Source organism: Propithecus coquereli, unplaced genomic scaffold (assembly GCF_000956105.1).
Source record: "Propithecus coquereli isolate 6110/MARCELLA unplaced genomic scaffold, Pcoq_1.0 Scaffold256, whole genome shotgun sequence".
In the NCBI taxonomy this organism is placed as follows: domain Eukaryota; kingdom Metazoa; phylum Chordata; class Mammalia; order Primates; family Indriidae; genus Propithecus; species Propithecus coquereli.
Genome location: NW_012148130.1, coordinates 671,521 through 696,598, shown reverse-complemented (window position 1 = coordinate 696,598; position 25,078 = coordinate 671,521). Strand labels below are relative to the sequence as shown.

General features: G+C 68.1%; 1 protein-coding gene across 6 annotated transcripts; it reads left to right on the top strand.

Moving 5' to 3' along the window:
• Positions 1-420: 420 nt before the first annotated feature.
• ASPG (asparaginase) lies at positions 421-25,078 on the top strand. 6 transcript variants are annotated; one of them, XM_012647109.1, is made up of 16 exons: positions 421-519; positions 6,549-6,657; positions 7,453-7,564; positions 9,134-9,259; positions 10,988-11,071; positions 11,991-12,117; positions 16,313-16,425; positions 17,223-17,405; positions 17,544-17,657; positions 18,226-18,348; positions 19,641-19,736; positions 20,021-20,184; positions 22,350-22,436; positions 24,289-24,388; positions 24,615-24,695; positions 24,937-25,078. In XM_012647109.1, exons 1-16 carry the CDS (start codon positions 438-440, stop codon positions 24,964-24,966), a joined length of 1,731 nt encoding a protein of 576 aa, XP_012502563.1. In that variant the 5' UTR covers positions 421-437; the 3' UTR covers positions 24,967-25,078. The 6 variants fall into 6 exon arrangements, with proteins under 6 accessions (XP_012502563.1, XP_012502566.1, XP_012502564.1 ...); XM_012647112.1 differs by lacking the exon at positions 16,313-16,425 and having other exon boundaries at positions 10,988-11,055; XM_012647110.1 differs by lacking the exon at positions 10,988-11,071 and having other exon boundaries at positions 435-519.

Below are 25,078 nucleotides of genomic sequence, written 5' to 3'. Positions count from 1 at the left end.
TTGAGGGCAGGGCGGCCCCCACTCTGCGCTCTGCTCTCCCAGGTCCTCTGGCGCTGTGGTCTGGGAGGGAGGCACGTGGCGTTTGCACCACAAGTCATAGCTACTGGAACACCCAGGGCCATAGGGAGGGCGAGTCCCCCAGGGCTGCTCAGGACCTGCCGCCCGGCCCTGCCTTTCCCCCCGCCCCCAGACCCCGGACAGGCCTGGCCCACCCTCTGCCCCAAGCAGGTGCTCCCCACCCGTCTGCAAGGCCCTGCCCCCGCCCCCACTTGGTCACCGCAGGACGCCCAGCGCCCACCCGGCGCCCAGGTCCTGCCCGGCCCCTCCCCGCCCTGCAGCCCCGACGCCACCCCCGCACCACCCCGCGGACCCGCCCCCGCCCTCCCGGCCGCCCTCGTGCACCCGCCGCCCCTGCGTCCCCCTGGCCCCGGTCGGGCATGGCGCGCGCGGCGGAGCCGGAGCGGCGGCTGCTAGCCCTCTACACGGGCGGCACCATCGGCATGCGGAGCGAGCGCGGCGGTGAGTGGGGGCCGCCCCGGGCCGAGTTGCCTCGGACTCTGGGAGCCCTGGGCCCGAACCTGAAACGCGGGGCCCCTCCTGCTCCGATGGGGGTCGCGGCGGGGGTCAGTGAGAAGCGGGTCTGGAAGTGGCTCAGCTGCGTGGCCGGGGGAAGTGGGGGTGGGTGAGGTCCTTCTCGCTCTGACTCTGCCCTCCCGAGGCCACTGCGCCCCCCACGGAGCCCACTTGCCGCGCACCTGGGGAGAGGAGGGGAGGCCGCGGACCGCACCTGTCGGCTGCCCATGGCCAGCACCCTCGGGACCCCAGGTGCTGCCTGTCCCCGGCTGTAGCTGCACCCTCTGGGTGGGGGGCACCTGGAGCCCTGGGATGTGGGGCGGGGACGGGCCCCCACAGCACGTGTCTGACCCCTGTTTCCTGGGCAATCTGGCGGGAAGGTGTTAGGAGGCTGCGAGGACCCCTCCCTGGGGACCCCCAGAGGGTGGACATCACCTCCCCCCTTCCCTGAGCCTGGCCGGCAATAGCGCGTCTACTCCCTGCACCTGTGGGGACGGGCGTGTGTGTTCTCACGCAGGAGGTGGTTTCGGGGAGTCGCGCCGTGTTTCCTCTGCCCCTGAGCCAGGCCCGGTGCGCTGTGCCCAGGCTGGGCTCTGCCTGAGTGGGCTCGGGCCTGGGCCAGGCAGGCAGCAGTGCTGCTGGGCTGGGCACTCAGGAGGGACCCCGGCCTGGGGAGCCGGGGCCACAGCCTGGGAAGAGGACCGCAGCCCCGAGCAGCCAGGACGTCCGCATTGCCCGGCAGAGCGGGAAATGCGCACACCGCCCACACGGGCTCCTCGTGGGGCTGTTATGTGCGGGGTGCTCCCTCCCTGGGGGGCAAGGACTCCCCAGCCGCCTTCCTGGACCTCCTTGCCAGCTCTTGGCTTCCCAGCGCTGGACTCCCCCTAAGGAGCCTGGTCCGTGCTCCTCTCCCCGCCCCTCCACGTGGCCCTCCCAGCCCAGGCTCCTGTCTGTAGAGCGCTGCCACCTGCTCTCACCCACCGCAGCTCTCACACCTGGCACAGCGGGGACCTTCCCTGAGCAGCCTCGCCACTGCCTGGAGCCGCTCCCAGCTCCCGCTGCAGCCCTTCTGGCCGCCAGAGCCCCAGAGCTTCCCCACTCCCCCTTCCCTTCCTCCCTCCCTCCCCACCACTCTGTGGCCTCATTCCCTGGCAGCCGCCCCTCCTGGCCACCCTTTTCCACGGACGTGGCCACTCGGAATCCACCAGCACTTTCTCGTGGCTCCAGCAGCTGCTTCTCGGTCCTCTGACCCTGCAGATTCTGTCACTGCACAGACACCTCCAGAGGTCCACCCAGCCGGACCCAGAGTCCTGCCTGTCCTCCCCGGCCAGGCTGCCGGGAGCCCGCCCTCTGCTACTTCTCCCTCTGCCTGCGATGGGACAGTCGCTTGCAGCTTGGTGAACACCCATGTGACACTCGCCAACAGGGAGTGACGTGGTCCCTCTGCTCGGCCCCATAGGCCTGGGGAGGCCGGTGTGGAAGGTGACGGCACCTGCCAAGTTGCTGGTCCCCAGAGGCCCAGTGTGCATGTGTCACGTGGTGTCAGGGCTGCTCCTGGAGAGCCTCTCGGAGGACGTGAGGCCTGCGGGAGCCGCTGGTCAGGGAGGGGGAGTGGGCCTGGCCAGGAGCAGCTGTGTGAACGCAGGGGTGAGGAGGAGGGAGCGCAGGGGGCTGGAGCTGAGAGGAGGGGGCTTCGAGAGCTTCCCCTGAGCCGGGCCCAGCCCAGGGGTCTGTGTCCGACCCTCCAGCACTGCCCCTCCAGGCTTGGTGCGTGGCCAGCTGCAGTTCCCTTGAGCTCAGCACACAGCTCTGAGTGGTCCCAGTTGCTGGCCACAGTCTCTGTGGCCACAGTCTCGCCGCAGGGACATCGTGCCGCATGCCCCGTGCTTGTTGCAGGGCCCTGTGGGCTCCCTCACACGCGTGCACTGCGTTTCTGAAAGAGACGCAAAGTCACGTGTCTGGAAGGTGAAAAGAGACTTTAACGCTGGGAAGTCCGGTTGGGGTGTGGATTTCGAGACCCAAAAAAGCCTTCAAAGACTCCTAGGAGCCGCGCTCTGGGCGCCGGGGTCTTCGGGCCCCCGGGAGACGGAGGGCACAGGCAGCGGCCCATGCTTGGATGCGCCTTCCTCGTGTAACTCAGGGAAGCCAGCCTTTCCCGCCGCAGGGACCTGTCTTCTGGGCCCTGGGAAGCGCGCTGTGCGCTGTCAGGCGGGCCGGAGCTGAGGGCCGGAGCTGAGGGCTTCCTGGGGAGGCAGCTCCTCAGGCCCAGGCCTGCATGAGCCGCCACGGCGATCATGGTGGTGCTGCCCCTCCCTCTCGCCTTCACAAGGCTGTGGGACGAAGGGGGAAAGAGAAGATCCGGTCACTGCCGTCCCCTGAAGATGGGACAGCACACACCCACGGAGCCGCGAGGGACTGGGGTGCCAGGGCCACAGGAGGCTGGGGCGTCCTCGGGCTGCTCTCCTGTGTGACTGGCAGTCAGCTGTCCTTCAGGGACATGCAGACTGTGACCCGGCACCTCGGCATTTTTGCCTGAACATGTGCGTGAGGTGAAAAGGCTTCCCGGAGCAAGGGCAGCTCCCTCGCCAGGGCCCCGGCCTGCAGGCCCCCTGGCCCCGGGCGGGCCGGCGTCAATGATTAACGCCTCTGCTGACGTGGGCTCTGGCCCCCAGCGTCCTGCAGAGGGGAATGTGGCTTCGTGGCCGCAAAACTGTTTGGATTGTCGCTATTGGGACAGTTTCTGCACCTGCTGGTAAACAGTGGCCTGCCGGGCAGAACACGCCCTGCCAAGGTTCAGGAGGGCAGGGGTGATGGCAGCAGGGACACGCTTTGACCTGTCCCTTTTCCGAGTTCCGCAAAGATATCACAGGCCTAGGGGCTTGCCGAATCCCCAAACGGCCGATAACCCCAAGCCCGAGCCCCAGCCGGCACCCGTGGCCACGTTCCAGGTGGCCGAGGAGCCCGAAGGCCTCGTGGGTCAAACTGGGGCCCCCGCCTGCTTGCCACGCCGCCAAAAGCCCCTCGTGAGCCCGGCTCCTTGCAGGCCCAGCGGTAGCGCAGAGCCGTGGGCCAGGCACCATCCCCCGGCCTTTCAGTCGCTGCTGCCATGGCTTCCGCTCCCTGCGGCGCGGCAACGGTGTCCCTGGCCTGGGCCACCTTCCTGAGCGGGTTCCGCGCCTTCACGACCCTGCGTGTCAGGGGTTTGGCTTCGGTGGTTCCAGGGGGGCCGCCGTATGAGGGAGCAAAGTCTCCCCACAGGCGAGTGTGTTCTGCGGGAGCCGAGAAGTTTCTGGCACCAGGGAACTCATCACCTGCCTGTCTGGGCCGGGGAAGGGGCCTCAGACAGGGGTCGGAGGGCTCAGGTTTCGCAGGACCTGAAGCTTTTGGGGGTCCCTCATTAAGAAAAGTAACACAATTTACAAATCAGAGTTAGGTGGGAAAGCTGATATTTGTTTAGAACAATAAAAAATATGACAACTTTCTAAAAAGCCAAGAATATAATGAAACGCAGAAGAATAGCTGTTAGTTAACTTCCCGATCCTCCTCCGTGGCCCGGTATCCCTGTGTTTCGGCTGCACGGTTCCCGCGTCCTTGCTGCGTGATGATGTGTTCGCCGCGCTTTGCACGGAGAACAGGGTAACAGGAGGGCTTGGTCGTTTCCTTGGCTGGTTTCCCTGTGCTGCTCACACACGTCCCGGGCAGGGACACCAGGGTCTGTGTCCTCCACCGGCCCGGCCCTTCCCGCCACGCTGCTGCATGGACAACTCTGGGAGCCGTTGCCCCGCGGGGCCGGAGAGCAGAAGCATGACGGTGGGTGGAGATGGCCTCGCAGGACGTGAGCACGTCCCACGAAACCCAGACCCCACGGACCCCACTTCCCCTCCCCCTAAATGGATCCTCAAATTTCCACAGACCCCTCCCACCCACCCCCGCCAGCTTCACCCGCGTGGGAAGAGCCCGAGAGCGGCTGCGTTGGTTTCCTGTGGCAGTCGTAACAATCGCCACAAACCAGGAGGCTCAGAAGCGCGGGGATTTATTCTCTCAGTTCCAGAGGCCGCAGTCCGATGGGATCCGTTCCACAGGCTGAACCAAGTGTCGCAGGCTGGGGGGACCAACTGCTGTGGGGGCCGCTCCAGAGGCCCGGGGCAGACGCCTTTGCCTCGGCTGAGGCCGCGTCTCTCCCGTGTTCCAGGCCAGCATCTCCAGTGTCTCCGCCTGGTCCCCACACGCCCTCTCCTCTGCGTCCAGTCACCCCCGTCCAACCCCCTCTTGTAAGGACACATGAGATGGCGCTGCGGGCCCAGCTGCATATCCAGGGCCGCCCCCATCTCAAGATCCTTAACATACCACATTTGCAAAGACCTTGTCATGTAAGGTGACACGCACAGGCCCCGGGGATTAGAACATGGACATTTTTGGGGGCTGGGACACTCGGCCACCAGCACCGGGTGGCCTGGGTGGCTCCTGAGGCTCCTGAATGCCCAGGGTCTGAAGTTTGGTCGTCGCTGCTCACAGGCCTGGCAAGCGCAGACCTCTGTGGAGGCCCATGTCCTGGTCACGCTGTGGGCATCTCGGGAGGGCACATGGGCTCCCATGTCCCCATCTGCTGACGGAGCTCTGTTGTGTGGCGGCACTCAGCCCAACTGCGTCACCCGATCGCCTGCAGACGTCCACGGGCCGCAGGAGCGTCCTGCAAGGCCAGGGGAGGGTGGAAAGGGGCTTGGAGCCAGGGTCGGGCTTTGGGGCGTGGACGCGGAGGACGGCCTGGCAGACGTGGCGGGTGGTGGGGGAGGAACGCAGCCTGCCGCCGGGACAGCAGAGCGGCGCTGTTTTAATTGGCCAAGTTGGGGTTAATTTGTTGCGTGTTTGCAGGGAAACGGATACAGCAGGACTGGGTGGGGTGTTGCTGCTGGGGGCTGGGGGAGGATGGTCCAGGAGGGGGCTTTGGGGCTGGCTGGGGGCCCTGGAGTGGGAGGCTAGGGGTCAGGGCTCAGCGGCTGACCCCGAGGAAATGAGTGGTGCGGTCAGGTCTGGGGGCAGAGAACCGGCCCCTAGCCTAGCGTGGAGTCCGCCTCTGATGGCAGTGCGGGGATGTACCAAGGCAGAGGTGGGGCTGGCGAGCCTGGCACATGCATCCTTGTGGGTGAGGCCAGCACGCTCCAGAGCTCCTCCAGGGGAATGGGCCAGGCGCGGACCCACAGCTTCCCATTGCTTCCTTGGCTGGCCAGGTGCACTCCTCCCTGGTGAGACTTACAGCATTTACAGAGGACATGGGAACCCCAGGGCATGGGCGCGTGGGGCTTCTGAGATGCGGAGCTGCAGGCAGGTGGCAGAGCCGGTGGTGGTTGGGCACTTGCTGTGTGCCAGGCCCTCTGGTTTGGGAGGCTGGGACAGGGGGCCTGGAGGAGTCATACATAGTCCATTCCCTCCAGGAGATTGAGGGTCAGCGAATAGTGCATGTGGGAAGAGCACTGTGGTCTAGGCATCTGGGAGGGCTTCCTGGAGGTGGTGTCCTGAGCTGGGCCTTGAAGCACCTGCTGGGTGAGAAGTGGGATGGGGCAGAAGGACTTTCAGACAGAGCCAGCAACACATCTGTGGGCATAGTGGGAGGTGGAGGTGGGAGAGTGGGGGCACAAGGCCGGGTTGCGAGACAAGGCTGGAGAGGGCAGGCCCCGTGAGCCTTGGTTGGGAGTGTGGGCTCATCTGGAGACAGAGTGTAAGCAGAGGCAGGACCTGGGTGGAGGGCCAGACACCGGGCTGAGCTCATGGGGCTGTCTGGGCATGAAATGAGGACTCAGCCTCGGCTCCAAGGCAGGAAGCCGTGGCTTCCATGGCGTCCAATATGGCACACATGCCTGTCCTCTTCGGGGCCCAGTGGTAGCTGTAGGCCTCCTCCCGGCCTCTGACTTTCATAAAGGCCAGAGCCCCACCTGTGCTGGCTCCTGACCACACACTCCCCTGGACTCTGCCTGCAGTGCTCGTCCCTGGGAGGGGCCTGGCTGCCATCCTGAGGACACTACCCATGTTCCATGACGAAGAGCACGCCTGGGCCTGTGGCCTCCCAGAGGACACCCTGGTGCTGCCGTGAGTGTGGGCTCCTCTGGGGGTCCCGGGCAGTCCTGAGGGCGGTGGGGGAGCAGATCCTGAGCTGGACAGTGCCAGCTGGGCTGTGTGGCTGCCTTCAGGCTCTGATTCCTCAGCACTCGCACGAGCCACTTGCAGGAGCCTGTCTCTAACGTCCTCTTGCCTCTGTGGGGCTTTAGGGCTGGCCAGCAGCCATCTTGCACTGGAGACTAAGCCTCGCTGGCCGGGAGGAAGGCAGGGCCTGCGGCTGCACCTGTGCCTGCTCCCACCTCCCTCTGGGCCTCCTCCGGTGCCCCGCTAAGCCTGGGCTGCTTCAGCACCATGAGGGGCCCCTGTCTAGGGACTGTGCCCATCAGGAACAGCTGGGCTGGCCCGGGTGGCGCCCCCCTCCAGCGTGGAGGTCCCTCCACTTCTCAGCTCTGGGCCAGCTCCCCGGTCCCCCTCGCGAATGGAGGCTGCGCTCCCTGCAAGCCAGCCTCCTTCCAGCATCTTCTCCAGGCTCATCGCGGGCAGTCCCAGCCTCCCTCTCCAAGCTGGCTGGGACTGGGACACTGCTCCGGAGCAGCCCCTCCTGGCCCACGTCCTCCACGCTCTTGGGGACCACAGCCCCTGGCCCTGGGGATTCCAGGTGGAAAGGAGGCTGGGCCCTGTGCTCAGAATGCTGGGAATTAGCCCAGATGCCGCCACCGGCGCACGTTCGCAGGTGCAGGGTCCTCCGCTGGGCCAGAGCGGAGCAGAGGTCAGGGGCTTCCGAGCAGGAGGGCGGAGTGGGAGCCCACCCTCTGCCTCCTGCAGCCGCTCCAGCCCCGACCAGAGGGTCTTCTACACCGTGCTGGAGTGCCAGCCCCTCTTCGACTCCAGCGACATGACCATCAGCGAGTGGGTTCAGGTTGCCCAGACCATAGAGGTGGGCTGCGCGGCGTGGGCGGGGCTGGGGCGGGGCTATGGGGCTGGACGGGGTTGTAGGGTGGGGCTGGAGACGGCGCGGGGCTGGGGGCCCGGAGGGACCCGCCTGCGGAAGCAGCCCTGGGTCCCCGGGAGCCGCCGTCGGCTTGCCCCTCCTGAGACAGGGGGACATCGGGCAGTGCAGCTTCAGGAGCGGGCCAGGTCTCCAGGTCACCCCTGCTGGCCGAGGCTCTGAGGCCTTTCCCCATGCAAGCGGGGGCGGGCAGCGAGGGCCATGTCCGCCGTCCCGGCAGGGCAGGGCTGGGCGAGTTGGTTCCACTCTCCGGTCCCAGGAGTGCCGGGCGTGCTGTGCAAGCTCCTTCGAGCGCCCACGAGCTGCGCGTGCCCGGCCCCGCTCTGCTAACCCTAACCCTAACCCTCACCCTCATCACCCAACCGTAACCCTCACCCTCACCCTAACTCTCTGCAGTTGTGTCTCAGTGGACTTAGGGCCACAGGTTTTCTGGTGTGCTCGCTGCGGCAAACCCGCCCCAGCACGGCCCGCCCCCAGCGCAGCCCGGCCCTATCACAGCCCCGCCCCATCACAGCCCCGCCCCCAGCTCAGCCCCGCCCCATCACAGCCCGGCCCCATCACAGCCCCGCCCCTAGCGCAGCCCCGCCCCATCACAGCCCCGCCCCCAGCTCAGCCCCGCCCCATCACAGCCCGGCCCCATCACAGCCCCGCCCCCAGCGGAGCCCGGCCCCGTCACAGCCAGGCCCCATCACAGCGCGCCCCCAGCACGGCCCCACCCCAGCACAGCCCCGCCCCCAGCACCGACCGGCCAGTCCCAGTAGATTCCCGCCCTCCCCGCCGCCGCTGACCTGCCTGGGGAAGGTGCTCGGGGAGGCCGGCCGAGCAGGCCCGGTCCTGGCCGCCCTGGAGGAGGTGGCAGCCAGAGATGTCCCCGCTCAGCCATCGCTCCCGCGGGGCTGGCCGGTGGGCCCAGGGGCTCCTGCCTTCCGTGTACCTAGAAGGCACCCTGCTTGCCCGTCAGTGTGCTGCCCCCTGCCCAGGTGCGTCCCAAGCAGCCTCCCAAGCACCTGTGGCCCCCAGCAAAGACTGTACCTCGGTCCTGTGCCCAGCGCGTGTGTCCATGCCTGGCCTCCCACGGGGCTGCCCCGGAGGTGGACCCTCATTTCGGGGCCCTCCAGGAGCGCTGAGCCCGGCCCTGGGCAGCCCCCAGGCTTACAAACCCTGCCAGTCGCCTGTCTGAGTAGCCAGGGGGGGGCATTGGGGACAACTTTAGGGGCCATTCCTGCCCTTGGGGATGTCCGGAGGCCCCTCACAAGCATCCCGGCATGCTCTGACGGCAGCCACAGCGCCAGGCCGGGAGAGACGAGTCCGGGACTCCAGGCAGGGCTGGCCTTCCAGAGAGTCTTCTAGCTTGCGGGGTACAGGGTCCCACTCGTGTCAAACCCGCATCCCTCCCTCTGCATCCGGGTCCCCACCCTGCTGCCCCGCTGTGCCTGTCCCAGGAGGAGGGACTGTGGGGAAGGGGCCGGCCTGCCCTGAGCGCTGGGCCTCCCACAGAGACACTACGAGCAGTACCACGGCTTCGTGGTCATTCATGGCACAGACACCATGGCCTTCGCTGCCTCGGCGCTGTCCTTCCTGCTGGAGAACCTGCAGAAGACCGTCGTCCTCACCGGGGCCCAGGTACCCCAGGGGCCTGAGCCCGGGGTTGGGGCATCCCAAGGCCATGGGGCATCAGTGCTGCTGGGGGCCGAGGCAGGACCCCGGGCTTCTCGCTCAGCCTGGCAGCTTCCTGAGGCAGCTCCTGCTGGCCTGTGCTGGCCAGGGCTCCTGGCTCTGTCCCTCTGGCCCTGGGGGTGGGGGGCCGTGGCCTGCCGGTGGCCTTGCCAGTACACAGAGCCCAGCCCCCACTCAGCCCTGCTGGCACCAGGCATCCTTTGCATTCCTCGATAATGGGCCGGTTTCCTGCTGCCCACTGTGACTACCTGACATTCAGCATGGTGGCCAGGGAGGCCCTGGTCATTTCTGCTACCTTTGTCCCTCTCTTCACTCTTCCCACTGAGGTTCCCAGCAAGGCCATCCTCAGGGATCCTGGCGTCTGATGCCCTTCCTCTTTCGCCCTAACCCAGCTCAACTCACTAAAGCCAGGGCTGGTGGAATGTTCTAGAAAATTGCTGGATTCTAGAGAAGGCAGCAGGGGAGATCTGGACCCTCATTAGCACCTGCTAGAGGCTAACTTGGGGTCCCTGTTGCCCGCAGGTGGCTTCACAAGAGCAAACCCCAGTGCCATAGAGGCCAGTCCCACCTGAGCCCTTGGGGACCCTTCCCGCAGGGCAGAGGCCTGTGTCCCTTTGAGCAGAACCTGCTGGCAGCTCCGAAAGCTCCAGGGAAGCTGTTTCGCCAGGTCTGCCGGCACGGTCCTGGCTCAGCCATCCCTGCCAGGTCCCCCTTGTCCTGAAAGGGTCTTGAGGTGGCCCCTCTGGGGGCAGGCCAGGCCCACTGCCCCCACTTTGGCTGCGGAGCCCCTCCTGCTCTTGCTGCCTCCTGTCCACATGCCACAGCCCATCTCGGAGCTCCTGTAGGGTGGCCAGGGCTCAGGTTAACTCTCCTCCTCCCAGACCCTCCCAAGCCCTGGGGAGGAGAGCTCCGTGCAGCCTTCTCCAGGAGGACTGTGGGCCCCGGGAGTGTTCACACGAGTGTCCTTCTAACCCTTTCCCCGGCTTGTGATGAAGTATCCTTATCCACTACACCAAGGAGAAACAGGCTCACAGGCCGGGGGCTCATCCGTGGCCATGCACCAAAGAGTGCCGCCCCAAGGCCAGGGCTCGTCTGCTCCCGAGGCCCTGCACTGACCGCTCCCTGGCAGCTCCTCCCTGGCGTCCGCACACCCCACAGCAGACACAGGCAGCGGGGGACTGAGCTGGACTGTGCCAGCTTCCCTCAGGAGGCCCCTTCCATTGGCCCCACCCCTGGCCACCCCCAGCTCAGCCCATAGTTCCCCTGGGGGTGGGGACAAGCTGTGGTGCCCTTAAGTTGGGGGAGGGGGCTAGGCTGGATAGCCAGGTGGCCCTGGGGCAGGAGGCCTGTGACATGTTCCTCCCAGTGTGGGGACTGGCTGGCCCCTGCTGCTAGCACTGGGCACGGGGACCCCCAGGGAGTAGAAGGAGGCACCGGGCAGAGGCTGGCATTGCTCCAGCATTAGCTGTTGTTGGCGGCCTTGGAAATGGGCGGCCCTGTTCCCTTAAGACCCCAATCTCCTCACCACCCCCAGCCAGCCAGGCCTGCCCCAGCCCTCCTGTCCCCCAGCCCTGGCCTGGAGGTTCCTTGGCTGGCCTGAGGGTTTGCCTGGCACGCTGAGCCCAGGCCTCCCGTGCTCCCGGGCCTCAGCCCCCTCCATGGCCTCCCTGCCAGGTGCCCATCCACGCCCTGTGGAGCGATGGCCGCGAGAACCTGCTGGGGGCGCTGCTCATGGCTGGCCAGTACGTGATCCCTGAGGTGCGGCCTGGGGCTGCGTGGGGGGCGGGGACTCGGCCTCTTCAGGGGAGGGCTGGCTGGGGGCGCCAGGCCTGCTTCCCTGCCCGGAGTAGGGTCTTGTGGGTGTGGCGCTCAGGTGGGACCTGCAGGGCAGGGCCCAGGTCGGCTTTTAAAGCTTTGTGTTTCACCTTGTAAGTGATGCAGTCACTGTCCCCAACCTCAGGAAAGTGAGAGCAGAAGGGAACAGAGTCACCCCTAAACCTTGCTCCCCAGAGACTGCATTTTCTCCCACACTTGTTGTTGTAGACGTTTATACTTACATTGTGGATTTGTGTGCAAGTTTCCATGGAAATAGGCTGCAACCTCTGCAGCATCTTTCCTGTTTCCTGTGGTGTCACAGGGAGACGTCCCCACGCCAAGTGGCAGGACCAGGAGCCCGTTCCTGTCTTTAGCGCTTCCCCCCCGCCGGGCAGGAGTGGGCAGGCGCTTTACCGGAGCTCGGCGTTCCCAGCCCGCCCTTACTGAGTGCAGCCCAGCCCCTCCTGGGGAACAGCTCGTGCCCAGCTCAGTGCCGGCAGGGTCCTCCGGCCCAGCTCCCCAGCGGGGCCTGCAGGGACTCGTGTCCACCACAGGGAGGCGTCTCTGGAGTCTCCGCTTGGAGGGGAGCGGTGGAGACCCCCTGTGACCAGCCACCTGCACACCCAGGGCCCAGTGCCCCCAGGCTCTGCAGGCTCTGGCTTGCCCATGGGGGGCCGGGGCTGCAGGGGGCCTGTGCTGAGTGGTTGTCCGGGTGCCTCCTCCTAGGAGGGTCTCTGCTCGGGGTGGGTGAGGTGACAGGCCAGCCTCCCCCAGGCCTGGGTGTCCCTCTCGACCGCAGGGAGGATACAGGGGTCCAGGCCAGGCCAGCTCAGCCCCGAGCCCCATCCCTCCCTTCCCGCAGGTCTGCGTGTTCTTCCAGAATCAGCTGTTTCGGGGCAACCGGACGACCAAAGTGGACGCCCGGAGGTTTGCGGCCTTCTGCTCCCCCAACCTGCCCCCTCTGGCCACTGTGGGCGCAGATGTCATCAGTAAGCGCAGCCAAGAGCAAGGCCCCAGATGTGTGCATGGGCTGCTGCGGGGACACTGTGCCTGGGATTTGGGGGTTCCCCTGAGTGGGACAGGGCACAGCACTTGGTTCTGCCCTGGGCTGTGGAGGGTGGGCTGCACATGGCTGCACAGCTGGGGGCCTCAGCAGGTCACCACAGGCTCAGAGGTGGGGCCTGGAGAGGAGGTTCGGTGACCTGTCCGTCCTGTGTCCTGCCCCAGCCACAAGGCCCCACGCCTGGGAGCTCCTGCCAGACCGTCTGTGGCTCTGCCGCACCCCTGTCCTCCTGGGACACGTGCTCCTGCCCTGCAACCTTGGCCCTGGGTGTTTCAGGGGAGTCGTTCTGTCCTCTGGGCCTGGCGGGCAGCCCAGCTGTCCCTGTGGGGCTGGCGATGTCTCAGCTGGTCCTGTGTCCTAAGGCTTCCCTGGGGGAGGCCCTGGGTGTAGGGGCGGCCTCGGAGCTTGCTATCAGAGACCGGTGCCCTGGCCAGGCCTCTTCCGGGACTCACGGCTGTGCTCCCAGGCCCTCCTGGGGAGCCTCTGCCTTCCCGGGCTCCGGGCCAGCTCCGCCCCCGCCCCCCAGGTCTCTCTCTCCTCCTGTGACAGGAGGCTCTCAGAGTGGCCTGCCGCCTGCCCCAGGCCCTGGTGCCTCAGCGGCTGCTCCAGCCCCACCCTGTGTCTCATGGCTTCCTGACTGAGGTGTGGGCCCAGGACACGGGGTCCTCTGTCCTCACCCCACTGGCTCAGGGGTCCTGCCCTGGGAGGCTCCTGGGCCTGCAGAGCTGGCCTTCCTCTGGGGGGCATTTTGCCGCCTTGCCTGGGGCTGGGCTCACCGTGCGCACGGCGGGGTGCGGCGGCTTGTCCAGAAGTGACACAGCTGTTCCCGTTTGACGGGGTGACCGTGCAGCGTCCCAGCCCGTTGGCGGGTGGAGCTCCCCCGCCGTGCCGTGCTGCTGTCTGGGCCTGGGCCTCGGCGGGGCCGTGGGTCGGGCACACAAGAGGCAGTTCCTGGGGAGCCTCCTGGTGCAGCAGGCGCGTCCTGCCCTGCTCCTGGGAGGAGCAGACCCTCTCAGAGAGGTCTGGCAGCCAGGCCTTGACCCCCCTCCCGGAAGATTCCCCAGACACAGGCAGGGACCCCGAGGAGGCCCAGGGCCTGGCATGAGGAGGGGCAGGAGGGGTTCTGGGCACATCTGGCTGGCAGGGCTGTCCGTGCAAACAGATAATGGCAGGTGGCTCTGAAAGCCCCCGCGCCTTCGGACCCCCAGCCGAGGCATCCATGTGGCAGTCCAGGCTCGCTGGTAGGCGGGGGCTTGCTGGTTGCCCCATGGCCCCTTCAGTAGGACTGGACAGGAGGAAACCACAGAAGTCCCAGCCCCAGTGCCTGGTTCTGCGGGCGGGAAACTGAGGCAGAGAGGGGCAGGGCCACACAGGGAGGTGTTGGCCCGGCCCTGAGCCCTGGCTCCTCTTCTGAGGTTCTCTCCCTAGACCTGCCAACCCCTGACACTCACTCGGGCACCTTCCAGGGAGTGAAGGCCCAGAACACGACAGCGCGTCAGTGCGTGTGCAGCGCACCAGCCTCAGGGGCCAGGCTGGGGCCGTGTGCCCACTGAAGGCCCGAGCAGTGAGGAGGCTTCTTGGAGGAGGTGGCCTATGCCGGAGCGGGTGCCAGACTGGCTTGTCTGTGCCGGGTGGTGGCACTCGTCCTTGCAACCCAGGAAGCAGGGGCAGCGTGAGGTGTGGGCGGCCGCCCTGCAGGCCCGGCTCCCGTGCGGACTGAGTCATGCCTTCTCTGGGGCTCAGGAGTGGAGCTTCTGCCTGTGGGGACCCCGCCCCCAGACAGCGCGGAGGGCTTCGCTGTGGGTTCCAGGGCTTCTGCCAGCGCCATGTGCCAGCCCGCATGGGCCTCGGTCGCAGGGTTGCAGAACAGCTTCGCGGCCCAGCGCGGAGGCCGGCCTCGAGGGGGAGGCTGCCCCACCCCCCAGCCCCGGCCCACGGTCCTGCCGGTTTCCCACCTGTGCGGGTGTGGGAACCCGCGGCCCCGCCCACCCGCCTGATGTCAGGCTGCTGGGCCGGTTCTGGCACCCGGTGTTGAGAAACCCCAGGCTCTGCCCAGGGTGTGGCTGCTGGGGCCCTGGGGAGGGAGCAGCGGGGCCGAGCGCCGCACCAGTGTGAGCCCCCACCCTCCTGGAGCCGGCTGGCGGGTGCGCTCCCGCTCGGGCTCCCTGTCTCGGGCTTGTCCTTGGACTTTCGCTCACCCTCTGGGGCAGGAGGGGCTGGGCCGGCCACCCAGGGCCACGGATGGGGGCTTGGTGCTCAGCATGTGCCCGGCACAGTCTGCCCCGTGCTAAGGCAGCGCGTGGGGGCCGGGGGTGGTGCCGGCCTGAGTTCCCCTTTTGTCTGAGACACGCGCTGTCCACGCCGGGCCCCTGGGAGACCCACGTTCTCAGCCTACCCTGCTGCGGCCCTGGCAGCAGAGGAGGGAGGGGACAGGGCATTGCTCGGGAGTCAGGCCAGCTGGGCTCCGGCTGGCCCTGCTGCCCTTAGCTGTGGGGTCTCACTCTATGGCACCGACGCGCGGGGCTCGGCGCCCTCCTCTGTGCACTGGGAGAGGCCCCTCCTCCCGCGCAAGCCAGGCCGCGCCAGGCTCTGCGGCTCTGAGGTCCTGAGGCATGAACCCTACCACCCTTCGGCTCCCAGAACACAGTCCCTCCGCAGGGGGTGTTTGGGACTGGGCCTGGCCTGGTCACCGGGCCACCGGCCCTCCTCTCTCAGCCCCAGGCGTGGCGACAGCCACCCCCCTGGCCTCCAGCAGGCCCTGGGTGGGAAGCTCTTAGGGATCCCAAGGAGTGGCTTCCGCAGGCCCTCAGGAGGCAATGGGCTGGCTGCAGAGTGGGCGTGGCCCCTGCCGTCCCTGTGTGCGTCCCCTCTGCAGCCGTAGCTCTGGTGGTGGCATCTCCCCGCTCCCCTGGCGGATGCCTTATCTGCTTGTCCAGCTGAGACTCGCGTCCCTGAATTAAAGGACGTCTTGTGCTGCCATGGTGTGGGGTGACTGCTGCCCCGTGGGGTGGGGCCTCCAGCACGCCCGCGTCTCCCACCCCTCTGACTAGTTGGGTGTCTGGAATACTCTTCTGTTTATTGTCACATGTGAATTGCTGTGGAAGAAACAGCAGGAGGCCCCAGGGCTGACATCCCCTGTGGGGTGGGAGGAGCCGGGGTGGGGTCCTGTTGCCCCATTCCTGTCCTGACACCGTGCCTGACTCTCGGGTGCCCCAGGCCAGGCCCTTCCCCTCTCTGGGCCTCAGATTCCCGGGGCTGGACCAGAGGGTCCCCAGGTACCTGCTGCCCAGACACGCTCTCACGTCCCTTAGTGAGTGGGGCCACCAGTGTCCACCTCTGCTCGTCTGGAGGCCACCAAGTGCCCAGGGCCCCAGGAATGGGGCCTGCCCTTGGCACCGGCCTCTGAGGGTTTGCAGGCCAGACCCCGCCCGCAGTGGCGCAGGAGGCGGGGAGACCGCAGCCGCTCAAGGCAGCTCTCTGGGCAGCGCCTCCGCACGGCTGGGTTTGCAGGGTGCTGACCCCAGTGATCTGCCCCCTCCACTTTCCATGGGGCCTGGGACTCCACTGTCACCCACCCTGGGTCTGGGGAGCGGGCAATGGGCGCACGTTAGGCCTCTGGGATTTGGGGGTGAATTGGATGGAGGCTTTCCTTCCCCAAAGGGGGGGCCCTAGAAGATTCGGGCATCCACTCATGCACCCACGGACCCCACAGCAGTGGCGAGGGGCAGGGCCGGGCCGGAGAATGCTGCCCCGACCACTCCTGGGGCTGCTCGGCTGGGCTGCCTCCGCCCTCCCGCGCATGCCCAGGCAGCCCGCACCACTCAGCCAGGCCTCTGTCTCTGTGGGGTCCTCCGTGCACCCTTGCCCGGCCGGCCGAGATTCCTCCTGGGGTCCGTCACCCTGGTCACTGTGTCACCCTTGCTTGACCATCGGTCTCTGGACTGAGAGCTCCTTCTCCCTGGGCCCCGTGCACACCTCGGAGCCTGGCACAGGCCTGAGTGAGCTGACGGCCAGGTGGATTTGCCCCGGGGAGGGGGGCGGGGCAGGAGGGCCAGGCGGGCTGGGATCTTGGCTGGCAGGTGGCCGCAGGCCCCACACTGGGCCCTTCCCTGTCCCCACAGTCAACAGGGAGCTGGTGCGCAAAGTTGGCAGGAAGGCGCGGCTGGTGGTGCACGACAGCATGGAGCGCGACGTGGGCCTGCTGCGCCTCTACCCCGGCATCCCCGCCTCCCTGGTAGGGCAGCCCCCCCCCCCGCGCACCCTTGCACCTCCCGGCCCGCAGGGAATTCAGCCTCTGCTGTGGCCTCCCTGCAGCGCCCCCTCCCAGCACCCTGGCCTGACCGAGGCCCACCCGGCCTGCGTGAGCGTCACCAGGGCACGCGCCCCCCGCCATCCAAGCTGAGGCTTTGGGGTCCGCCCCCGTGTGGACGCTCGTGGACGCTGATGGTTCTCTGGTCTCTGCCTTTCCGTGGTCCTCCGCTTCCTGCCATCGGCCCTTGAGCCCCAACTGTCACTGCGGCGCCTGCCTCTGTCCTGCTTTGCCGAGATGCTGACCGGCCCTGGCCCTGTCCGCTGCCGCCTCAGTGGAGCTTTCGGGCCTCCCGGGCGTGGGCAGGGCCGGTGCCGGCTCCAGGAGCCCTTGGCGTGTTTCTCGGCAGCGTCCCCTCCGTGCCTCAGACGAGGCAGAGATGCCGGCCGGGGTCTCTGGCGGCCTTCTGCGCACTGTCCACCTCCGCCGTGTTCCGCGGTGCTGCGTCCTGCCACACGAGGCCTTAGACGCTGCAGACAGGCATCCCTTTGGGGAGTGTGGTGGGGGCAGCCCCTGGTGGCTCTCCAGGTGCCACAGCCGTGCGCGCCTGCTCTGAGCCCAGCCGTCCTGGGAGCGCAGGAGGCGCCTGGCCCGGCGGCTTCTGGCCTGGGGCCCGCTCCTCGGCCGGCCAGCAAGGCCCATGTGGGGCAGGCGTGTTGGTCCCAGTCACTGGAGCAGGAGGCAGAGGCCCTCACCTCGGTCCTGGCCCTGCCACCCCACAGGTTCGGGCCTTCCTGCAGCCCCCCATGAAGGGCCTCGTCATGGAGACCTTCGGCTCGGGGAACGGGCCCACCAAGCCGGACCTGCTGCGGGAGCTGAGGGCGGCGGCTGAGCGCGGCCTGGTCATCGTCAACTGCACCCACTGCCTTCAGGGGACAGTGACCTCGGACTACGCAACCGGCATGGTAGGGGCAGGGAAACCGAGGCCGGGGGAGGAAGGTCCGGCCTATGGGTCCAGCTCTGACCCACAGCCCGCCAGCTGGGGCACATGTCTGGGAGGCTGGGGAGGGAGCGTGCAGCCCTGCCATGAGCCCCTCCCACAGGCCATGGCAGGAGCCGGCATCGTCTCGGGCCTCGACATGACATCGGAGGCCGCCCTGGCCAAGCTGTCGTATGTGCTGGGCCAGCCGGGGCTGAGCCTGGACGACAGGAAGGAGGTGCGTCCCCTCAGGCTGTGGGCACGGGCCGGACCACACTCGCGCGTGTGCACACATGTTGGCTGGCTCCCGAGGGTGTGCCTGGGGGGCCGCCGGAAGAGAGTGGGGCCCAGTCCAGGGAGTGTGTTCCTGGCTTGGGTGGGGGAGCAGGTGGGCTCCGAGGTGGGGAAGGGAGCTCTGCGCCCCAGGCCCGCCCCAGCCCTTACCTGACTGTGAGCCCCGACACTGCCTGTCCTTGCGCCTGCTCTGCGGAGCTGCAGGTCCTGGCGCGGGCTCCCTCCCTGCCGCCACCCTTTCCTGGGGGAGGCTCGACACGGCCAGCCCCCAGCTCTTGGGCTGCAGCCCCTGGGGGTAGGTGAGGCCGTTGGGGCCTCAGAGCCCCTGAGCTGGTGCGGCTGGCGGGTGGGGCTGGCCGTGTGCGGGGACCTGGCCGGGATCACACCCCAGCCCGAGCTCCAGGCCCAGCGCAGGCCCTCAGTCCGGGCCGGGGAGCCTGGCCCTCTAGGCTGGTCTGGGATGCCAGTCTGGCCCTGGCAGGGTCTGCCCGGCTCTGTGTTCTCTCCCCCAGCTGCTGGCCAAGGACCTCCGTGGGGAGATGACGCCGCCCACAGCTGACGAGCGCCGGCCCTCGCTGCTGGGCAGTACGTGGGGCAGAGGGGTCGCCTGGCTCCTCGGTCTGAGTGGCAGCCAGGTACTGCCGATGGGGTGGGGGGTGTGTCTGAGCCCCAGGTTGGGCCTGTGCACCCCCCGGTCCCTGTGGGGTATGCCAGGCACAAGCCACTGCAGTCTTTCCAGCCGTGAGCTCACACCAGCCAGGCACAGCCTGGTTCGAGGGCCCAGGAGGAGAGTTTAGGGTCCATGGTGGGGATTTGTGGGGATCCAAGGACAGCAAGCGGGAAGGGACCAGGCCACATAGCAGAGGCTTCCCAGTGTGTGGACGGGGGGCACACAGTGGGGTGGCTGGGCTGCTGCCCTCTGACCACCAGCGCTGGACCTGGGTGCAGGGGCTGCCCTGGGGGCTGGGCCAGATGCTGCCTGAGCAGTGGGGGCCAGGCCCCACACCCGCACCCAGGGACATGGCAGCCTGGAGCACTCCCGTCACAGCCGGTGTGCAGACCTGGGAGGGGTGGGGTCTGCAGGGGTGACTGGGCCTCCCCTGCACCCCGCACCCTGCCCCAGCGTCTGGGCGGAGCACTGGGCCTGGCGTGGGACGCCGGCAGCCGGAAGGGAGCAGGGCTTCTCCGTGCTGCTGGGCCCGCTGCAGGCCTCCTGCGCCTCAGTTTCTCCCCTGCAGGGACGGCCCTGCCTTGGTGAGCTGCGGTGGTGTTAACTGCCACTTGCTGGGCGTGGGCAGGGGTCAGATGAAAGGGTCTGGCGTGTGTGGCCTGTCATTAGGGCGGCTGCCTGGGGCCCCAGGGCCCCTAGGAACGCAGGCCAGCGGCAGCAGCCTTGTGGTCAGGCCAGGCCGTGCCTGCTGGGTGCGGCGGCAGCTGTGGGGCCTCTGCTGGGACCCCCGCCTCCTGGTGTCTTGGGGAGCTCCTGGATGATGGGGTGCTAGGGCGGGCGCCCCTTCCAGGAACATGGAACAGGGCCCTTCTTTCTGGGTGGCTGGCGCCCCTTCCGCGTGTCCCCAGCTGGTGACTTATTCTATCCCCAACAGTGGTGGAGACAGAGGAAAAAGTGAACCTTGGAGGGGAGGTGGCAGCCCTGGTCACACTACTGGGGCCGGACAGTAGCCTCGTGTCCTGGCCTCTGCTCCCGGGCGGGGTCCTAGTGGGCCTCTGGGTAGAGGGGTGAGGTTCCAGCCCCACGCCTTTGGCTGTGGCATTTCAGGCTCTTTCTCCTCTGTGTTGGGGGACCCACCGTGTGGGGGTGACAGGGCGCACACAGCACCGGGGACTGCTGGCTCTGGCTGCCTCTTCCCCAGGGGGGCCGAGGACCCAGAGGGAGGCGTGGGTCCTAGGTGCCACCGTCCCCCACCAGGAGGCAGACGCTGTGCTCGATGCCCTGATGCCCAGCCTGGCCTGTGCTGCAGCCCACGCCGGTGACCTAGAGGCTCTGCAGGTGCTTGCGGCGCAGGTGAGCCTCACGCCCTGGGGCCAGGCCTAGCCATACGGGCCTGGGGTGAGGGGCGCTGGCCCCTGCGGGCAGAACGGCCTCTCACCAGGGCCACCAACCCCTCTAAGCGTCTGCCAGGCGGGGCAGTGGTACTGTCCTGCCAGCAGGTCGGGCCTCCCTGCAGTGGAGGGGGTGGGCACAGTGGCTGAGCCGGGTCCCCTCGGGGGTGCACCTGACCCTCCCACGGCCTGCCTGGCTCTGTCCAACCCTCTCTCAGGGGTCACGTGGCCTTGTTGTCACCCCAGGGCAGTGACCTGAGCCTGGAGGACTTCCGGGGTCAAACCCCGCTGCATGCGGCCGCCCGGGGGGGCCGTGCCAGGGTGGTCGGCATGTTGCTGCAGAGAGGTGTGGACGTGAACGCGCGTGACGAGGACGGCCTCAGCCCACTGCTGCTGGCCGTGCGGGGCAGGTACTGGGGGCAGGGGCTGGACAGAGCAGCCTGGGCAAGTAGGTGCAGATGGGGTGCAGAGAGCCTGCCGGCCTGCCTGGGGACACACAGCTTCCCCTGGCAGTGCTGGGTGAGGCCGAGGACGCCTGCTTCCTAGAGCCATGCTTGCCTGGCAGGCACTTCAGGGACACAGGACAGTGGCAATCGGGCCATCCCGCCCTGCAGCGGGGCCAGAGCTGGGGTCACCGAGGCCTCTGCCAGGGCTTCCCCACCCTGAGCCTCGGTTTCCCCGCCCGTGGCGTGTGCTGGAGTGTGTGTCGGGGTGGGGCTCCCCGTGCAGGGCGGCAGCGAGGTCTGTGTTGAAGGAGAGTGCTCACAAGTGGCGGTCACCACCCGGGAGCGGGGAAGCCGGGCCCAGGGTCGGGCAGGCCTTGTCTTCGCCCGCCCAGCCCTGCCAGCGACCCCGCTCCCTGGGGCCGCGTCTGGGGTGCAGGGCCGGGTGGTCAGCACAAGGCCAGAGCGGCAGGAGCTCAGCCCGAGGGTCCTCTGGTGGGGCCACCTCCTTTCACTAGGGAGGCCCTGCCTGCTCACGGGGCTGTCCCAGCCCACTCCCCTCGTCCCTCCATGTGGGCTGGGTAGCTGTTGACCCGCAGCTGCAACTCAGAGCAGGTGGGAAGGAGGTGGGCAGGGCTTGGCAGGGCCCATCCGGGGCCTCACGTCCTCCAGGCCTTCGAGGGTGGGGTGGGGCTCCCCTCGCAGCCCCTGCGGGTCCCTCTCCGTTGCCCCATGCATAGCCCGACACAGCGTCACACGCAGAGGGAACGCGTGAGTGTGCCCGCGGGCCCAGGCCGGTCAGCCTTTGGGCTGCCTCCGCCTCGCTGGTGCCTGACCGTGGCCTCTGCTCAGAGCCACGCAGGAGCCGGACGGACCTGCCTGCCGGAGCCCGGCCCAGACTCAGCAGCTGCTCCTGGGGATTTCTGCCCAGGGGAGGTTGGCCTGCAGGACCCCGCAATCTTTGGGGGAGGCAGTGCTCCTGGGTCCATGGAGAGAGCCCAGGGGTGTCTGGGCCTGGAGTCTCCAGACTGGCGTGTCCAGTCGTGGGTGCCCCTACCTAGCTGTGAGCCCAGGCTGGGGTGTGTAGAAGGTTCTTTCCAGGCTCCCGTGAGCACTGAGGGAGTTCTAGAACAGGCCTGGCGAATGGGCGGGAGGGCGAGGGGCTGTGGGTGGCAGCCTGGCGCCCAGGCTGCGCTGATCTGGGCTGGGGATTCTGGACTGCGCGCCCTGGGCGTGGGTGGGTGTCGCGGAGATGAGCTCACACGGTCCCGCCCCTCGCCCCTCCCTGCTCGCGATGCCCCCATCTCCGGCCACACTCCCCTGCCAGGCTCCCTGAGGCGCCTGCCTGGCCCTGCAGAGCCCTGAAAGGCATGGGGGGGCCAGTCTGCCACGGAGGGCTCTGCCGGGGGACCCCCATCCCACTTCACACTCCCTCCAAGGCTCCCTGAAAATGGGGTGCCCGCGTCACACGTGGCACTTTGCAGGGCATAGCCAGTGACTGTGGTGCAGTGGCCAGGTCCCCCACTGCGCTGTGTGGGGCAGCCTCCGCCCCAAGTCTTCTGTCCCTGGCTCTGCTGGAGCCCCCTCCCCCACCCACCCCCACCCCACAGACAGCTCAGCCCCAGGCCTGGCTCAGGTGACGTGGCCTCTGGAAAGCACCCTGGCCCCAGCCCCAGCCTCTGGGCCGCTGCTGCGTGTCTGGCTGTCTGCCTGGGCCACAGCCCGCCCCACCCCCAGGGGCAGAGTTGGGCCTCGTGGATTCAGGGTCCCCAGAGCCAGCCTGGGCCTGGCTGGGCAGGTCCCCACCGTGTGCCCTCAGTGTTCAGGGTGTGCAGTGGCCTGGGACTGTCCTCTAGGGCAACTGTCCCCTCAGGACGGGCCAGGGAGACCACGCTGGGGGCACCCCCTGCAGGCCTGAGATGTCCTGGGAAGGTGCTCTGGGCAAGCTGTACGGCCTGGGCCTGGGCACAGGGCTGGGGGCTCGGCCATATCTGTGCCCAGGACTGCGGGGTCCTGGGCGGGCAGGTCCTTGTCCCTGTGCACAGGACACAGGCCTTGCTGGTGTCTGGGCAAGGCGGGGCTGTGCCTGGGCCTGGCCAGGGCAGACGGTCCCTACGCTCTTCTCATGACAGGCACCTGGGTGTCATTGGCCTGCTGCGGGCGGCCGGGGCCTGCCTGTCTGCCCAGGAGCTGGAGGACCTGGGGACGGAGCTGTGCAGGTGAGAGCTTCTGGGGACCTGGGGACAGGACTCGAGGACGGGACGCGGGTGTGGGGGCTTCAGAGGAGGGAGCGCCCGCTCTGCCCCAGACTGGCTGGCGGGAAGAGGTGTCTGTCCTGGGCACATCTGGGGGGTTGTGCCCGGCTGAGAGCAGTCCCGCAGTGGGGTGTGCACGCGTGTGCGCGTGGCGGGGCCCGAGGAGGGGCGGGGGCTGGGTGGGAGAGGGGCTGGGTTATGGGCTGGGCGGAGGCTGGGCTGCACTTGGGGAGGTGGGGGCAGAGGAGCTGGGCCTCAGGATGGCAGGGCCTGGTCCCTGTCCTGAGATAAACTGACCAGAGATCCTCCTGTCTGGACTCATGGCGGCCAGTTGCCAATGTGCCTCTGACCTCCCTGCTGCCCTGAGTGACCTGAGGCAGGCTTGGGAGACTGAGGAACAGGGAGGCCCTAGCGCGGTGTTGGCGGCGGGGCTGGGCAGACGGCAGGCCCGGGCTGCAGAGCCTGGCTCCCCCTCTGCCCCCGCAGACACACGGCTCCCCCTCCTTCCCCTCCCACCTCTCCAGGCCTGGGGCCTGGCACAGCCTCGATGCCCAGCCTGGGCTGCCCTCGGGTGGGACCCAAAGGGGAGCGGGGGAGAGGCAGAGGCAGGAGACCTGGGCCAGGTGCAGGGCGGGGGTGCTGCACGTGGCTGGGCTCTGTGTCCCTGGCAGTGGGAGGAGAGTCGGGCCTGGGGAGTGGTGGTGATGGGGACGAGACGGACTGGCTGGGGCAGCGGGCCGGGGCGCCTGCGCAGCAGGAAGAGGACCCACAGCCCTGCCTGTGGCCCACCCGGCCTAGACACGGGGGCTCGGCCCTCCTGCCCTGGTCTTCAGTGTCCCCAGGGGCAAACGTGGCCAGCTGCCCTGCCTTCTCAGCGGTGAGGGGATGCGGTGACTGAGGGAAGGGCTTGGGCCAATCCTTTGGGACCTGCACAACCACTGGTCTTGGCTTTGAAGGGACTTCTGGGGTGACTTGGTCCAGGGCTGCACCCCAGGTAGGCCTTGTTGGCTTCGCTGACAGATGGGGAAACTGAGGCAGTAGCCAGGTTCCATGCAAGTGGCTTGGGAGTGGGCTTGGCCAGCCTGAGCGGGCCCCCTCCCCCAGGAGGCCACGCATGAGGCTCAGGGCCGGTGGGGGTGGGTAGGGCCATCCTGCGTGATTCACCCAGAAATTACCCTGCCACTGTGGGGGCACCGTCAGGAGCAGAGTCACTGGGGCCCTCTGGGGGAGGGGGGCCTCTCCTTCCCCAGCCCCCAGCACACACCTGGCGCGCCCTGCCCTGGTGGGCCCCCCCGGGGAGGGGCAGGTCCTTCCCGCAGGCTGTCAGCGAGGAGGACCTGGTGTGGCTGCACAGCCGCCTTCTCCAGGGCCACCCCCGGACCTCCCCCAGCGAGGACTCCCCGCACGGCCTGCTGGGGTCCAGGGCGCACCCCCACCCTGGCACCTCCCCTGTCCCGGTCCTTGAGCCACTAAGCACCTCAGACTTTCCTGCTGCCACTGAGGACCCGCCTGGGGAGCGCTGTTGTGAAACGTGAAACTGGCGCGGCGCTGGCGGTGGGCGTGTCTGTGCGCACGTGCGTGCGCTCACCTGTGCGTGCTGTGAGCCGGCGCCCTTGACCTGTGTCACAGTCACGCTCACTGGGGGAAACCAGACTCCAGGCCGCCTGTGGGCCCCAGCGACTCCTGCCCCCGGGCCTGGCCACCGCTGGGTCAGCTGTTTGGGGCTGGCTTTGTCAGAGCGCCCTGGGTGCCCGGGCAAGGGGCGGGTCGGTGGACGGGTGCCCGGCAGGCCCTGACAGCTCCCTGCTCTCCCCAGGCTGGCTGCCCGGGCGGACGGCGACGGCTTGCGGGCGTGGTGGCAGGCAGGGGCCGACCTGCAGCGGTCGGGCTATGACGGGCGCAGCGCCCTGCATGTCGTGAGTGGCCCCACTCCCTGCGCCTTTGATGAAGGCTGCCACCTCCAGGAAGGCGGCCCTGACTGGCCCACCAGCTCCCCCTGCCTCTGCCCCTCCCCAAAGCCTGACTGTCAGGAGCGGGAACTGCCTGGCTCTCCTGGCCCTGTGTGCGTGGGCAGGGGGTGGTGGGGGCCAGGGTGCTGGTCAGTGCCCTGAGGCAGCCCCTCCCCACGTGCCCCCCCCACAGGCAGAAGCAGCTGGGAACCTGGAAGTGGTGGCCTTTCTACAGAGCCTTGCAGTGGGGGTCACTGCTGAGGCCCCAGGGCCGGTGAGTCCCCACCCGGGCGGGGCTGGCACCGCCCTGCTCCCAGTGAGTTCCCAGCGGCTGGATCCTGGGGACAGAGTCTGAGAGGGCTGGGGTGGGCCAAATCTCTCCAGGGTCTGCGGAGACCCTCCTGTGGGCCTCTGGGGCAGAACACACAGTGTTGGGGTGAGGGAGGGTGACAGGAGCAGACAGCGGGGGCTTCCTGGAGGACAGGCCGGCCTCAGACCTCCCGCATCCTGTCCAGAGAGGTTGCCCTGTGACGGACCAGACCTGAGCATCGGAGAGCCCCGGCCACGCTCCAGACGCTTCCCCGGCTCGCCCAGCGCACCCGCCCCAGCGGGCAGGGGTTTGGGTGCTTCCACCTGCTCCCAGGCTGCGCTCCCAGG